This window comes from Dermacentor andersoni, chromosome 10 (assembly GCF_023375885.2).
Source record: "Dermacentor andersoni chromosome 10, qqDerAnde1_hic_scaffold, whole genome shotgun sequence".
NCBI classification, from domain to species: domain Eukaryota; kingdom Metazoa; phylum Arthropoda; class Arachnida; order Ixodida; family Ixodidae; genus Dermacentor; species Dermacentor andersoni.
In genome coordinates, this window is record NC_092823.1 from 126488648 (window position 1) to 126503592 (window position 14945).

General features: G+C 45.4%; 1 protein-coding gene across 4 annotated transcripts in view; it reads left to right on the forward strand.

Moving 5' to 3' along the window:
- Nucleotides 1–2268: 2268 nt before the first annotated feature.
- The window catches only part of LOC126544981 (embryonic polarity protein dorsal-like), a 28900-nt gene continuing 16223 nt past the window's right edge, over nucleotides 2269–14945 (forward strand). For 2 of the 4 annotated variants that reach the window (XM_050192566.2, XM_050192567.2), the window contains exons 1-8: nucleotides 2269–2583; nucleotides 3961–4092; nucleotides 5276–5505; nucleotides 7442–7590; nucleotides 8724–8815; nucleotides 10017–10160; nucleotides 11579–11677; nucleotides 13067–13300. In XM_050192566.2, coding sequence (XP_050048523.1) covers nucleotides 4062–4092; nucleotides 5276–5505; nucleotides 7442–7590; nucleotides 8724–8815; nucleotides 10017–10160; nucleotides 11579–11677; nucleotides 13067–13300 — 979 coding nt within the window. In that variant the 5' untranslated portion in view covers nucleotides 2269–2583; nucleotides 3961–4061. The remainder of the gene's footprint in view (nucleotides 2584–3960; nucleotides 4093–5275; nucleotides 5506–7441; nucleotides 7591–8723; nucleotides 8816–10016; nucleotides 10161–11578; nucleotides 11678–13066; nucleotides 13301–14945) is intronic. The other 2 variants (XM_055078043.1, XM_055078042.1) reach the window with 2 other exon arrangements.

The window sequence follows — 14945 nt, forward strand, 5'->3', positions numbered from 1 at the left end:
TACCCCATTTGCACTCTGATCCATACCATAGTCTTCTTGTCTCTTTATGCTAAGCCTATCATTTTGCGTTCCATCGCTCTTTACATGGTCCTTAGCTTTGTTAACCCCCGAATTTCTGCCCCATACATTAGTGCCAGTAGAATGCAATGATTGTGCACTTTTATTTTCAAGTATGGCGGTAAGCTGCTGGTCACGATTTAGTAATGCCTAGCCGTATGTGCTCCAACCCATTTTCATTGTATAGATTTTCTTATGTTTTGGTCCCCCCAAGACTAATTGACCTTAAGCATGTTAGGCACATTCTGAAGGCTGACTGCCAATCACGAATTTGTCTTCTCTTGCCATCCTACTGAACATTACCGCAGTTTCCTGCACATTAATAATCAAACTTACTGATAATACCATAGTTTCCTGCACATATAATTGCTACTGTAAGAATGTCAGCCAAGGTCCTCAATCATTTGTTGTAAGTCATCTGTTACGAAATTTCATGACTCCTCTTTGCTTTAAGTGGCTTAATAGGTACCATGTTGCCAGATCTCTGGTATGGATCAGAAATGGACTAGAGTAATTTGTGTGCTACGTCAGTAGGTGTGACACTATTCCAAATTGCCTATCATCCCCTCCCTTGCCACACCTTCCCCTGCTTGTCACTGATTTGGTGGATAATCGCATATAAGAAACGAGTCAAATTCATGCCCCTAAAAATACTCTCGAACCCATGACTCAAATTTGCAACTCCCAATGATTATGGCCCAATTGCACCCCCTCTCCCTTTTACACATTTATGATGGTAAATTTGTGATTGGCTCACACTCACTGGCACCCTTCCCCCTGTGCTTCGACAAGGGCTCCCGTGGGATACAATCTGCATCAGCGCCTGCTCACACTAGTGCTGTGGCAAGAATGGTTGGGCAAGTGATACGGTCTGTAATTTGGTGATGGGCGAGCATTGTTGAGCCAGCCATGGTTGCCGAGGCGGCTAGGCTAACACTTCAGCCGTGTTAGCCAATCGAGTATGCTGATCCAACTGGCCTAGCTGGTCAATTCTTGACATTTCGCCCGTCTGCGTTCTATGTAAGTACGAAACTGAAACGGGCGAAGGCGAGGATACGTGACCCCTGGTTTTTAGAAATATGTGCGTGTGCTTTCGCTAAGGTAACCCGCGTCAGCTGGTTACCTTAGACGAGATAGCAAGGCCCAATCTTACGAGGGAATTAATGTATATGTGAGGCTACCAGTCGCTGTGAATCACATTACGTGCTGAAAGCTTCATGAACATATCACTGTGCAGAAAAAAAGAAATCAAGGACCGAGGAGAAAAAAGAAAAGGGTTAACCGTGCCAGTGCAATGGTTACCATGTGCGGGTCGGGGTTTCCTACAAGACTTAACCATCAGGTGCCGACCGTTCTTTCCGACGCGTAGCTCTGTTTTTACAACAGTGACGCTGGCGCGCGCGAGAGCATGACGTTACTTGGTATCAAGATTTAGACTCTGCTGCTATTTTTAAACGAAGCCGATAATGTATTCCGTGCCTATTTCCACGAGGGAAATCCCCAATCTGCGGCGAGACGCTTCTTGCCAGCCAGGGCAGGTAAACGACTCGCTAATTTTTATTTCGAACGTCCCTCCTCTTCCGAGTGTGAAAAAACCCAAGAAAGTGGCAGCGGTGAGGGTGTGTGGCACGCACCAACGTGCATTCATTGACGTCAGGTAAACGCAAAGCGAGGCGCACTTCCAGTTTCGAAGGTAATGCAAATGGCGGCGCTCAAGTTACACGCTGTTGCTTGGTAACGTTACCATCATTACTTGGCAAGCCCTATTGCGCGGCTCTTTACGCTGATGCGGATAAATACGCTTCTTTCGCGCTTGCTTGCGAAGGTCATCACGGCCGTGAACTTGTACAAAATCACTCCTACGAGAAGGTTTCGCATTTCGACCGCATGGAGGCGAATAAGCGGCAGGTGACTGTCCTTTCTTAGTACAAGAGCTACAACACTCCATGCAACCAGTCTTACGTTTGAAATCCAACAAACTATTGCGCCCTCTTAAAAAGTAAAAAAAAAACTAAAATTGTATATTTTTTTATTTAAGAATTGCAAATTTAGTTTTTTTGAATGTCAATAGAGGGCGCGACAACTTGCAAGTTACAAATTATGACCAATTTATGTGTCAATTTACGGTGCAAGAGTTTTGCGAAGTTTTGCACCAAGTACAAATTTAAAGATCTCTGGTGCTCCCGACCAATGGGCGGCAGGCTCGCGACGTGTTTTCCTGGAAAACTCGCGGCGACGGATTGTCCGATACTATCCGTCGCGTGCCAGTTTGTATTGTTTATTATTTCGCGATTATCGTGAGTCATTCAGTCAAAAGTTGTTCTCGGCGGCGCCTTGAGTGGACGATGGCGGTTTGCTGCAGTGTTACGTGATCGGTTGCGGAGTGGACGCTTTGTACGAGTCGTTTTTGGGGGCCGGCCAGCCGAAGCGCGTCATACACAGCGCCTGAATGCGCCTTCCCGTCGCGGAGTCTCCCTTGCGAACTGCGGCGGATAGGCTTGATCGCTGACTCGGACTATCGAAAGGGTAAGTTTCTTCGGGCTCGCTAGCGGACATCTCTCTCGTGTTAAGTTTCTCCCTAAGGAGTTGCCTAGGCCTAATACGCCGCTTTATCGCGATAGCGGGAGATAAACGCCACTTCCTTCGGCGGTCCGGGTTGCCGATTCGGACGGGGAAAGAAGCGGCGGTTTTAACGCACGTTTTATCGGCGCGCTTCAGTGAAGGATTATTTCTGCTTTTGGCCACGCGCTTCGGGGATCGCAACGTCGCCGATAAACTGCGTTGTTGCCTTGGGAAGTTCCTTGACACCGCTTGTCGAGGCGGCGATTCCGCTGGTTGTCTTCGTCGTCCGAGACGAGCGTGTTGACGCGAAAGCCCAGTTTGGCGATGTCGCGCGGGAGCGGACGCGGATATCGACATCCGCTAATCGTACCCGGTTCTGGGTACGGTAGAACGGCGGAAGTTTTCGTTGCCAAATTATTGTATTTTTTTTCTGTTGCGGTAACGTGGACAGCGAGCCAAGAAAATGAGCTACCGTTCTGATCGCGGTGTAGCGTATTGGCGCCTTCGCATTTGTATGTCGATGTGAGTCGAAGAAAGCCGCCGTAGGTGCCGTTGCTTTTCTGTGCAGAACCTTATTGTTTTGCACTGAGAGCGACGACTGGTGCGCGATCTTGTAATCAGTGTTGACACGCGCACATATCTCACGACGATAGGTGTGTGTGTGTGTGTGAATGTTCACACGTCTTTCGCGCGGTTATCCACTTGTGCTTGTCCGTCAGCGTAGCGAAATAAACGTCGCGTCCGTTTGCCCCTGGCTGCATCGCGCATAACATTTCTTAGAACCACGTACAGAAGGAAGCATTTTTATATTACCGAACGCTACGATCGAATTATTGTAAAGCGTTTTAGAGTATTCCGAGGCCCACTGCTGATGACATCTGCTGCGACGTGGAAGGAGTGGAGGACACGTTAGTGGCGAAGTCGACGTTTGAGTAGCCGCCGTTTTGCGTCTCACCAACTCCGCGCAGCACAGCGACAGTTACGAATCTCCCCAGCCAATCGGGAACGAGATCTGGTCGCAGGTTAGCGAAATAAGGCTCCAAACACCGTGCGCCGCTAATCCATCCGTATCCGTAATCCGCGAACGGAAGGATTAGCGTCTGACGACCGATGATGGCTCGTCGCAGTTCTCGGTTCTGATTAGCGGCACTGTGACCCGTAGCTTTCCCTGAACTTAACGGAATATGTGACGCGGCAGTATGGTACCGCCAAATGGGGGCTTGTTCACTGTGCAAATGCATGACTAGCAGACTGTCAAATACATTGCGCCTTTTTTTTGCTCCGTCTTTTCCTTCTCTTTCTCTCTCTCTCTCTCTATACCCCGAACCCTTGATGTCAAAGGTCGTGACGCTCCCTGGGTTCATACAGGGCCCTGGGTTCGGAGCGCCCGCCCCTCTTCACTTCTTCCTCTTGCATGAGTTGAGGCCAGCCCATTCACTAACATGCAAACAGACGTCAGCCTAGATGACGTAGGTAAGGCTTGCTGTTCACTAACCACATCTTGTACCAGTGTGTTATGCTTTGCGTAAGTGTTGTTGATTAACCAGGTAAAGATGCAGAGCACTCGCTTGTTACACCATGATAGTTATTGTTGATCTGAATGTCAGTAGTGATTCCTGCATACAGTGATTGTCAGTTGCTAATGTATGCTTCAACCGTGTAATCTGCTGGGCTGTGTGCTAAAATTTTATGCCACCTTGTACAGGTTGTCCAGTTGAATGTGTTCAAGTAGTGTTGCTGCATTATTGCACAATTCCCATTTACAAATAGTTAAAGGAGTTAAAAGAAATTGTCTTCACAAAACCATCAGCAATCAATTAGAACTAGTAGGAAATTGGACAGTAGATTAGTTCAACTGGTCAGTTATTTTCACTTTGGATAAGTTCTGTCAGCACTTATTTGCAGTGTACAAAAGAAATGACATAGCTAGTGGTGACACAGTATGGATGTTGTCAGTGTGACAAGTGGATCACCTGTTGTTAGAATCATTGGATAGCTGTGATCCTCACAACCTAATTTCCTGTAGTACGCTGTCCTTTAGCGACAGGTAATACCTGTGCTTTGCTCTAGGAAGGGGTGCTTTGGAAATCCATGCAAATTTGCATCATTGGGTTGCATGCTGTTGCAGCTGCTGTTAAGTCAAGATTCATCTTATGCAGTTTTAACAAGTTGACGCATCTTTCCTTGTGCTACGTTGTAATTCGGATTGCTTGAATTTGTTTGTGAAGATATGTGTAACTCGTAGTTCGCAGGCACATGCTGTATTAGGCGACTGCAACGATTCTGCCTTCTGCAGATGCTCATTCATAACATGAAAAACACACTTTTTACTGTTGAATTCTCCATTCTGAAGTTAAAAGTATTTGTTGCATAAAACAAAGCAATAATAAAATCTCATAAATTCTGTTTGTCTTGTTCTTAGTGTTGATTAATCACAAACACGAGAATGCGCACAATCACATACATGAAAATGTCATGTTAGCTCCGCTGTAATGTTACGCAGATCTCGTGTCTTTAAAATGTGCCAGAAGAAAAACAAAGTAGAAGTGCAAGTGATCGAAGGGCCTTCTGCTTGTGCGGGGCTGTTTCAAAAGATTTTGCCAACTGAATGGTGTCAAGTCTTGATGTTGTCGTCTTCTACCTCCGCACGGAGCAGCGGAGGTGATAGAGCGGCACATGGCGGCCGAGCCGACTTACCTGAGCCTGGACCAGCAGGCACGGCTGCCGGTGGCCCAACCACAGCCACAGCAGCAGCCGCACGTGGTCATCCTCGAGCAGCCTGCATCGCGAGCCCTGCGGTTCCGGTACCAGTGTGAGGGCCGGTACCCGGGCACGCTCGTTGGGGTCAGTAGCACCGCCGAGAACAAGACCTACCCCACCATCAAGGTGCGCACATCTCCGCTTTTGAATGTTGCTGCTCTCTGGCTCCCAAAGGCTGAGAGATCTTGATAGAAAAAAAAAAAAATCTATGACACCATAGTGGATACACTCAAAAAGGGCATCAATTTAGTGTTCCTTTTGTACAGGAATGGCAGCTTGCTGATGTAAGTACAAGGAATAGATCCTCGATGGAGAATGTTGAGGAACCAAGGAAGTTAGAATTTCAGCTTTTGCAAGGCCAGCTAGAATGAGAGAGTAGCGTCCCTAAGAGGGCCAACTACAATGAATTTAGATTTGTGCGAAAATCCCAGTTTCACATGGTGCATATGTAGAGCCGCTTTTGCTCAAAATTTTACGTTCTATATACGAGTGGATGCCCTTTGAAAAGCTAGTGAAAATAGACACTTCTGATGAAGAAGCTCAAAGACACACTGCCATTTCCGCTCATCGTAAATGACGTAGAACTTTGGAAGCAAGCTTGGTGAGGTATCCATCATGCTGAAGTTTTCAGAAGCCACGTTCTGGGACCCGCGCATAGTATCCACGAACCAGCAGGCACCTGTTTCGTGGCTTAGGGGCCACTTAAAGGCTTGAACGAAAAAAAAAAAAGCTTTAGAGAATTACCAGCTTTGCCAAGATAACTTCAATAGTGCACACTGCTAATTTGTAACCAACTTATCAAAGGTGAAATTTAGTTGCCCTTGAACTGGCTTGGATATGTTTGTAATCATTATTGGCAGCCGTGGGAACAGCGTCTTTTTAACACATTTTGCAACAGATATAGGTATGATGCATGCCATCGTATGAAACAAGTGGCATAATGCGAGCTTGGTCTGCGATGTCGTTTAAACAAATGGCAGTGGAAAGTTTCCAAGACCTGTTGAGTCAGTCGTACCGGCCCATGTGCAGGTGCCTCCCCAGTACACAGAGTCAGTATGCATGAACAAGCATTATACAGTCGAATGTATGTTATACAGTTGAATCGTATGTTATACAGTCGAATCGTATGTTATATGTGTCGCGTCATCGTAAAGGTTGCACACTGTAGCGCTCGCAATAGAACTGGGACAGTATTGTTTGTTTGTTGTGCGGGTCATTTCGTCGTAGATGCACTCAACTGTAGTGTGTTTATAAACACGTGCAGCAGGTGTGCGAGTCAGATTATTAAAGCTATTTCACTCCTTTTCAGTATGGTTCCAGTGCAAAAGGAAACGTAGAGTTCAGTAGTACTAACTGTTGTGCTTGGTTTGACGTAATGTGAAATTTCTAGCGATAATGGGATGAAAGAAGACAGAGTGGTTTGTTTTTGTCTCCCTTGCAGTCATCTGCATCCTTTTATACTTGCAGACAATTTTCTGTGGTTACGAAGGGAAAGTTGCAAGGGCCGAGCTTCTGCAAACGTGTTACTGCTCCAAGTAGTCCGACAGAGTTCGACGGTGATTTCTCTGTTTCTTTTTTCTGAGCAGATACTGAGTTAATGTAGCTTGCTACTTGCAGGGGTTTTCTGTTTGCTGAAATGTGAGTCAGCAAAGTGAAAATATAATACATTCCAACTTAACAGTGAGCGGTATATGTCCTAATTTAATGTAAGTGCCATAGTAAATAGGATGTTTACACTGAGAAGCGCTTCCATTTGGGCAAGTTGGTGCGACATATTGCACGCTTAAACAGTGTGAAAAGACAGACAGAAAGGCACATGTAAACAGTGCTGGTACTGTGTATATGTGCCCCTTTGTCCTCATGTTTTCGTGCTGTTTAAACTTGCAATGTATTTATACTGTTTTGTATTCTCCAGCTTGGACAGACGCAAACGAGACTGCCTGAGCTTCGCCTCTGTCTCTTTCCTTTTGTTGCCACAGAAATTTGAGTGCGAGTAAGCTCAAGATTGTTCACACAGAATGGGTAGACGTGACCTGTTGTGCGTGCCATCTCGTCCCCGCAGGTGATGGGCATCCAAAAGCCAGCCGTGGTCGTTGTCTCCTGTGTGACGAAGGACCAGCCGTACCGGGTACACCCTCATAACCTCGTTGGCAAGGAGGGTTGCAAAAATGGGATTTGCACACAGCACCTCAAGCCAGACATGACCTGCACGTAAGCTAGACTTCTTTTCATTCCGCAGTTCCATCCATTCAGTGGTCGTTAACTGTCGTAGTCTTCCCTGATATCAGTTAATGCAACAAACCAACTAGCCCCAAAATCTGCATTCCCCATATCAGTTCTAAGCAATTCTTCTACACTGAGAAGAGGGGGGGGGGGTTAACCGAGGGGCCCAATTTTTATTAGTCATATCATAAGAAGCCAACAAACACTGGGTGACATGTCCCAGGTGTTTCAGTGGCAGCCCCCTCTTTTCTTCATTTACTAAAAACCACGAATTCAAGACGAAATGAAGATTTCTCACGAAGACTCATAGCAGAGGCGGACATTTGAATTTGTGATAATGTATGATGAAAGCCTCGAATGCACTTATTCACGCACTTTAACTTAATCAATATGACTGATTTAGGGCTAGGATCTTTAAGGTGTCATCAGCATACTGGACTGGTGGCGTCATTCCTGCCTACCTCAGTTCCTGGCCCTGTCTTCTCTTTTATCTTTAACTGCGCTGTTAACGAAAATATGGCCATCTTAGTCTGGGCAAGGTATTTTGGAAGACTAGAAACTACACATAAGGGACGAAGGAGGGTGAAAACACAACACGGGTGCTAACTCGCAACTGGATTTTTATTGGGAGTGCATCCAATGTATATACATAAACAATATTCATGTGTCAGGCAATGCGAGAACAAGCAAATGAAGTGTAACCTGTCAGTCATCCACCAAGGTACAAAATCAGTGTCGTGTAACAAGATTGGCATTCTACTCATGTCTGCATTCTTTTTTATGTAGTAGCTGTGCTGAAATTTGGAACAGCTGCCAGGCAGAGTTCCTGGTAAATTGTTATGCTTTGTGGACCAGCTGACTTTGGCTTCGAAATTATATGTCCCTCAAGGCATTGAACAAAAAAGTTAATTAGATAAACTTTACCATAAATAATAATACGGGAAAATTCTGTAGTCCATTTTGTGCCAGATTCCTTACCAGATGTTTCAGAGACAGTCGTCACTGGCAACTATGTCTGAAAGCTAGGTCTGCATTTTTTTTTCCTATGCTTATATTTCACATTCTGCTGTCTTTGTTGACATTTGTAGAAGTTAAAGTCGTGTTCTTCTGTTGGCTTGCAGCTTTACAAGCCTTGGGATCCAGTGTGTCAAAAGGCGAGATGTTGAACAGAACTTGGTACAACGAGAAAACATTCGTGTTGACCCATTTCGAAGTAAGTATGCATGGCTTGAACAGATTGTTTAGAAGCCTTACGCAATTGCTTATGGGTTTGTCCTACTAGAAGCTTTGCCTGTTTTAGTGAAACGCACAAATTCGTTGTCAAACAGCAGTGAACTATTGAACAGCCCTTTAATTTTGGTAGTGATGATGATGTGAGAGTAGCCTTTGAAAAGAGTTGGCACATAACACTAAGACTGCTCTTTAACCTTTCTGGTGCATCTAAATATTTCAATGCTTCCATACGCCAAGCTACCTTATTCAAGATGGAAAGTTCTATTCTTTGCATGTTTTCCTTTCATATTGGGCTGCCAGTGTCACAGCTATCTTTTACTACTACTGTCCCTTCCACTTGCTTACTGTCTCTTCAACTTATTTACTGACAATAATGACAGTACTTAATCTCATCTGCCTCTACAGTCCACGTTTATCGCTAGTGGATACTGCAACGTACTCATTAGACATGCTCAGTAGTTTCTGCACCTGTTACACATACGACTATGCATAAATCATCTTCCTCTGAAAAGGTTCTCCTATAGCTCTACATTCTAGGATACCATGATCCAGCTTTGAATAGTAGGGCACTGCCCTTTGGATGATTGTAAAGCTTTCCAGGTCAGATTTCATTTCTTTGCTTTTTGATATAGCAGCAGAAGCAGTATGATGTCTAAAGGACATGTCTAATTCCCAAGTTGCTTTCAACCTAACCACATGCTTTCCGAGCACAAACAAGCGGTGCTTTGTAGGTTTTGCGAATTATGCTTGCATACTTTGAGTGCCAACGTTGTTTTTTGTTCATGCTGTTTCTACTGGAAAAAAAAAAAAAACTAAGACATAGTGGTACAATCATGTTGAAAACGACACCAAGCCTTGGTTTTTGTGTGCTAAAAAATTGCGATACAATGTTGCTGGAAGCTGCACCTTCTTTAATTATTGTTTGGGCTAGTGTAAAAGAACTTCAAGCTAGACTTGTGACAGCCAAATTCTGCGCTTCTGGGGCAGAATTTAGTTAGCAAGAGCAGTTTACCGTTGGCCAGCCAACCATCTTTGCTAATGACATGTCCAACTTCACAATTGGCTGGTACTTTGCTCTGTGAAACAGTTATGGTGTAAGAACTTCTTGTCAATACGAGCCCTGTTCTCTGGAGGGCTGCTGAACCTGCTCTGGAGATGCACATACAATTCCTGCATTGCAGATGGCTTTGCCCACAAGGACCAGGCAGCCAGTATTGACCTCAACGCAGTGCGCCTCTGCTTCCAAGTGTTCCTCGAAGGCTCACAGCCGGGGAAGTTCACGGTTCCCCTTCATCCTGTGGTCTCGGACATCATTTACGACCGCAGTGAGTGCCCGGCTCCCGGCCTCCTAGTTGCCAATCATTGCAAAATCTTAATGCAGATCAACTCTTAATGCAGATTGAAATCTTAATACAGATCAAAACTGAGCCATCGGTGCTAGACCCGGGTTCGTAATGCAATCTGAAAAAGTCACTGTGATCTAAAGATGGTGTGCTGTTTGTCAGTTTGCGGCATGTTAAGATAAATCATCATTAATACAGTGCACATGGATCCTACAAAAGGTGTGCGCTCAACTTGAAAGAAAAAGCTATTTTTGTGTTTGTTGGCTGAATATCTTAGAGAAGCAAGGGAGGCAGTTTGAAAGTGTGTTCTCACATTTATGGGTCTTCCCACATGAAGTTTTTAGACGTTTCAATGTTGTACATTTGCTTAGGTACACATAACAGGTGACAAAAGCAGACAGCTATTGTGATTGCTTGTTGCAGTCTTATCATAGCAGCACGGCAGTGAAAAGCGATAACTAGCTTGTGTCTCTTTTCCACACTGTTGTTGAGAGATTCAGCTATCTAAAAAAAATTGTGTACATGCCAGGCACAAAGCCTCTCGACTTTTTTTTTTTGGTATTTTGGTATTTTTGGTATGACTTGGTATTTTTTTTTAACACGTCCATCCTGTTTGTTTTAGGCTAACCTGTTTGTTTTAGGCTATCTTTATACAACATCGTGTTTGTTTTAGGCTATCTTTATACAAGCTGTGCTGCTTATTAAAGCTTTCTTTAAAAGGTCATGCACTTGTTCTTATGTATTTGCTTGGTCACACTGGTATTCACATGCGTGTCTTTCTTGACAAAAACACCTTCACTTCCTTGATGCCTTCACGTGCCAGCAGGATAGCATGCCTGATAGCCTTCTTGTGTGCCTGACAAGATGTGTCATGCTTGAGATGATAATTTTGAAACTGCATTGTCCAGCTCTGTCACCTGCCGATAGTTGGTGCCCTACACTTAACATTGTATGTGGGTAGTAACCAGGAACAGTCATGTGTGATGGTAAATGCAACACTAAAGAAGCGTGAAGCGCATTTACGTCATTTAGCATTAATTTCTTCAGTAAAAAGCCTCATCTGCCAGAATGAAAATACGGTTTAGAAATGCAATACAGTATTGCCAATGTGAACTGATTTAGCATTGCTCTTTGGTATTCCATTGAAGTCCTCTTTGTTGAAAAACAGACCTTTCTTTTTTTTTCCCCAGAATAATTCGAGTTTGTGTGTCCCCTTGCGGCAGTATCTGTGTTACCTGTGTTTCATGAATTCATTAATCATTGCTCTACTTCTCAATTATGAGAGTACTACTCGGGTGTCTGACAAGCTGTTTACAAATGGGTTAAGTTGCAATAAAGGCTGTCAAAGCTTGTGTTTGTTAATTACTTTCTCTTTTCTTTTTTCAAATTCTCTTTTGCAGAGGCTATGTCTGACCTAACAATCACGAAGCTTAGCCACACATGTGCTCCCATGTCTGGTGGCTTGGAGATGATCCTGCTCTGTGACAAGGTTGCGAAAGGTCAGTGTGTCGTTTCACCACAGACGAAGGTTGATGTAATGAATAATTGGATATAGCAAAATGAATCTAAAACTTGGTTGTTCATGGTTTATTTCAGTGCCTATTTTATTGCTATAACGAAATTGAAGATGCAAAATTCTATGCGACATTGGTTGTAATAAAGGCAATTTTTGTTTGCAGTGGCTCAAAATACCATGCAAGCTAGCAGGAAAAAGTCTAAAGGCTTATAAAAGTAGCTTTAATGCTCTTCCTTGTACAGTTGTCATTAGACACAATGAAAATGTTTTGGTTACTTTTGACCATCGATGAATGGGAGACGCTGCTCACCTTGGGAAAAAGCTTGGCTTTATCTGGCTTTGCTTGTGATGCAGTAGCTAGTTATTGCTTTTCATGAAGATTTCCTTAAAACTATTACTTGTTTTAAACATATTTTTGCATTCTTTGCAGATTCATTAGTGGCAATTTTTGTTCTTTTAAATGAATATCAGATATAATGGAAAATAGCTTTTTTTGGTTGCAGCCTCATTTTATTAAGGTGTGACTCAATAGAGATCATATTTAACCTTTTAATTTGTTGCCCTCTTACATTATTGCAACAATGACTAAAGGACTTTTTGTTGGGAAGCTTGGTCAAGGTAAGCAAGGAAAGTGTAAGAGTGTATATTTAGAAGTATCACGTCAAGGCATCCTAAACGAAACACTGAGCCAGGCATTTAATAGGCAGGTTATTGTTCCGAAACCCTGTGTTTTTGTTTGATGATAAACAATTGTTAATATGCTGTAAAATTTGAATGCCAGAGTTGCATTCCTGAATTCTGTGCATCTGCAGATTGCTGAAGCATAGCCTATGTGTGTGGGACGTCATGAACGTGGTGGTGCTTTGGCGTTTCTGAGCAAAAGGTCCACGAAAATAGCGTAGACAGCTGTACTAGGTGTAGTTAATAAATTGGGACCAGAACACATGCTGTGTTGAATATTTGTAGGATAACAGGCTGCAAGGGGCTTAGTCTAACACCAGCAAGCCCAAATGCCATTCCAAATCAAGATAAATTAGAACTTGCAAACCTTTACTTCTGGAGTACATTACTAGAACAAAAAAGAAAGCAGTGGAGTGTGCTATATAAAATAATTTGCTAAATTTTCCCCTGCTGAAGCCTTGCTTTAGGGTATCGAAAATGCTGCTACAGGCTTTGCATTAAGTTTACTTTGCTTAAATCTGCATTTTCAGTTAAATCTACATTTTGAGGTTTCAAACTCAGTGTATCGGAAGTGATATGTTGGGCTTTGTGGGTCTAGCAAGGCAGCTGTTTCCCGTGGCGTGATGCGTGAAGGTTGTGCTGCAGAAACCTGTCCAGGTGTTCAACGTCGTTTGCTTGTTTCTGCGTTCAGACGACATTGAGGTGTGGTTCGAGGAGGAGCGGGACGGCCAGACGGTGTGGAAGGAGCGGGCTGAGCTGTTGCCAAACGGGGTGCATAAGCAGGTGGCCATCTGCTTCCGGACGCCCCGCTACCGAGACCCCATCATGGCCGACGTGCCCGTCGACGTGCACCTGCTCTTGCGGAGGCCCTCCGACGGTGCTCTCAGTGAGGCGCGTGCCTTCACCTTGCACCCCAACGAGCGGGGTGGGTGTCACACCAGAACTTGGGTCTTCTATATCACAGTAGCATGGGAAAGTTTAGTTTCATTTGCATCGAGGTAAATTCGTGTGTAATGTCATTAACTTCCTGCAACATGGCATCATTTTATGCAATTATGAACATGACATTTGCAATGAAAACGACGACCAAGTGAGTCGGGCAACTCTATCTAATGTGTTGTGGTTACGCGTACTCTCTATCAAAGAATATCTGGAACTGGATGCAGGGTGAGCAAGAACAATTTAGTAGGCAAATTAAGGGGGGAAGCGGGGATCAGATCGCGATTTTCGCGAAAAAAATCGATTTTTGAAAAGTACGCTTTTCAGAATCTACAGCATCATTTCTATCTTGTACTGAAATATTTCACCGAAAAACAAACTCTAAGCACTTAAAATAAATATATTTGTCGGTGCCGGCGTCCACAAATCCGCCCGAAATCGCGAAAAAGCCGCGAAGTTCAACGCGCGACTGCTCGGCTTTCCCGCCACGGAGCGCCGCCATTTTGGTATCGTTGGAAAGCCCGACTCTTTGACTCTTTGTCCCAGCCCTTCCCTTCCTTCCCTGCCAGCCAGCAAGCGCACAAAAAAAGAAAAACAGGAGAGTGGCAGCACGGAGCAGCCAATGGCTGCCGCGCCCCGATTGGCTCTGCGCCGCGGCTCGTTGTAAGGCGCCTCCTCATTGGTCGACGCCGCGCCATAATGGCGGCCGAGGCAAGGAGCGCAAGGAGCGTCTGCTTTTGTCCGCTGCTGGGAAGCCTTTCTGGACTTTCCTTCTCTTGTGTTTCGAGGACGTCGGCCACGTGCAATGGATCCGCGCACGTTCGAAAAGAAGTACCGGACGAAGCATGCCTACGGGAAGCGGAAACGCAAGCCCGTCACAGCAAGGAAGAAGCGGCGATTGTCAGCAGGTGGTTCGGCCGAGCCGAGCGTCCGTTCAGAATCGGCGGAGTACGCGCCCAACGTGCTGTGCGATCTCTCGCCCAACGTGCTGCGGGATCTTGCGCCGAGTCGAGCACCAGCCAGCGATAGTGAGACGAACCATGATCTTTTGCCGTCGAAGCGCGGGCGCAGTGTTACTTCACCGGTGACGATCGACATGCCAGTGAGTCTCGCCGTACGCGAGCGTCCCGTCGCAAGTTCGTCCAGCACAGATTACGGAGTGAGCTTGCAGCGGTCATCGCCGCCCGACTGCAGAGCATCGGAGACGCGCTTCCGCGGTGTGTCGTTCAACGCCGAGATGTCTCCGCAGCCAACAACCGCCAGTGAAGGCAGTCCCATGCCATCGACGAGTTCCGGCGCTTCGACGGAGTTGCAACGCGGGCGCACGCTCGCTGCCGCAGATGCGCCGGCGGCCGACCTTGCCGCTCATCGCAGTGTTGACTGTTCGCCCAGTGAACGTCGCACTATTCAAGCTCACCTGGAAACACGATTTGTGTCCGCGGAAACTGCAGAACTGCAAGCGTCGAGAGTTCGCGAATCGCTTCGCGCGGTTTCAGCAACGGAGCGCAAGTTCGGGCTGACTGGCTCACAGGAAAATGCCATTCCCGCACCTCCAGAAGAGGAGTTTATGCTTGTTCAAGTTGCTGCTTTGAACTCGCTGATTGGTTCCCCGCTTTGCCCAACTTGTCAGC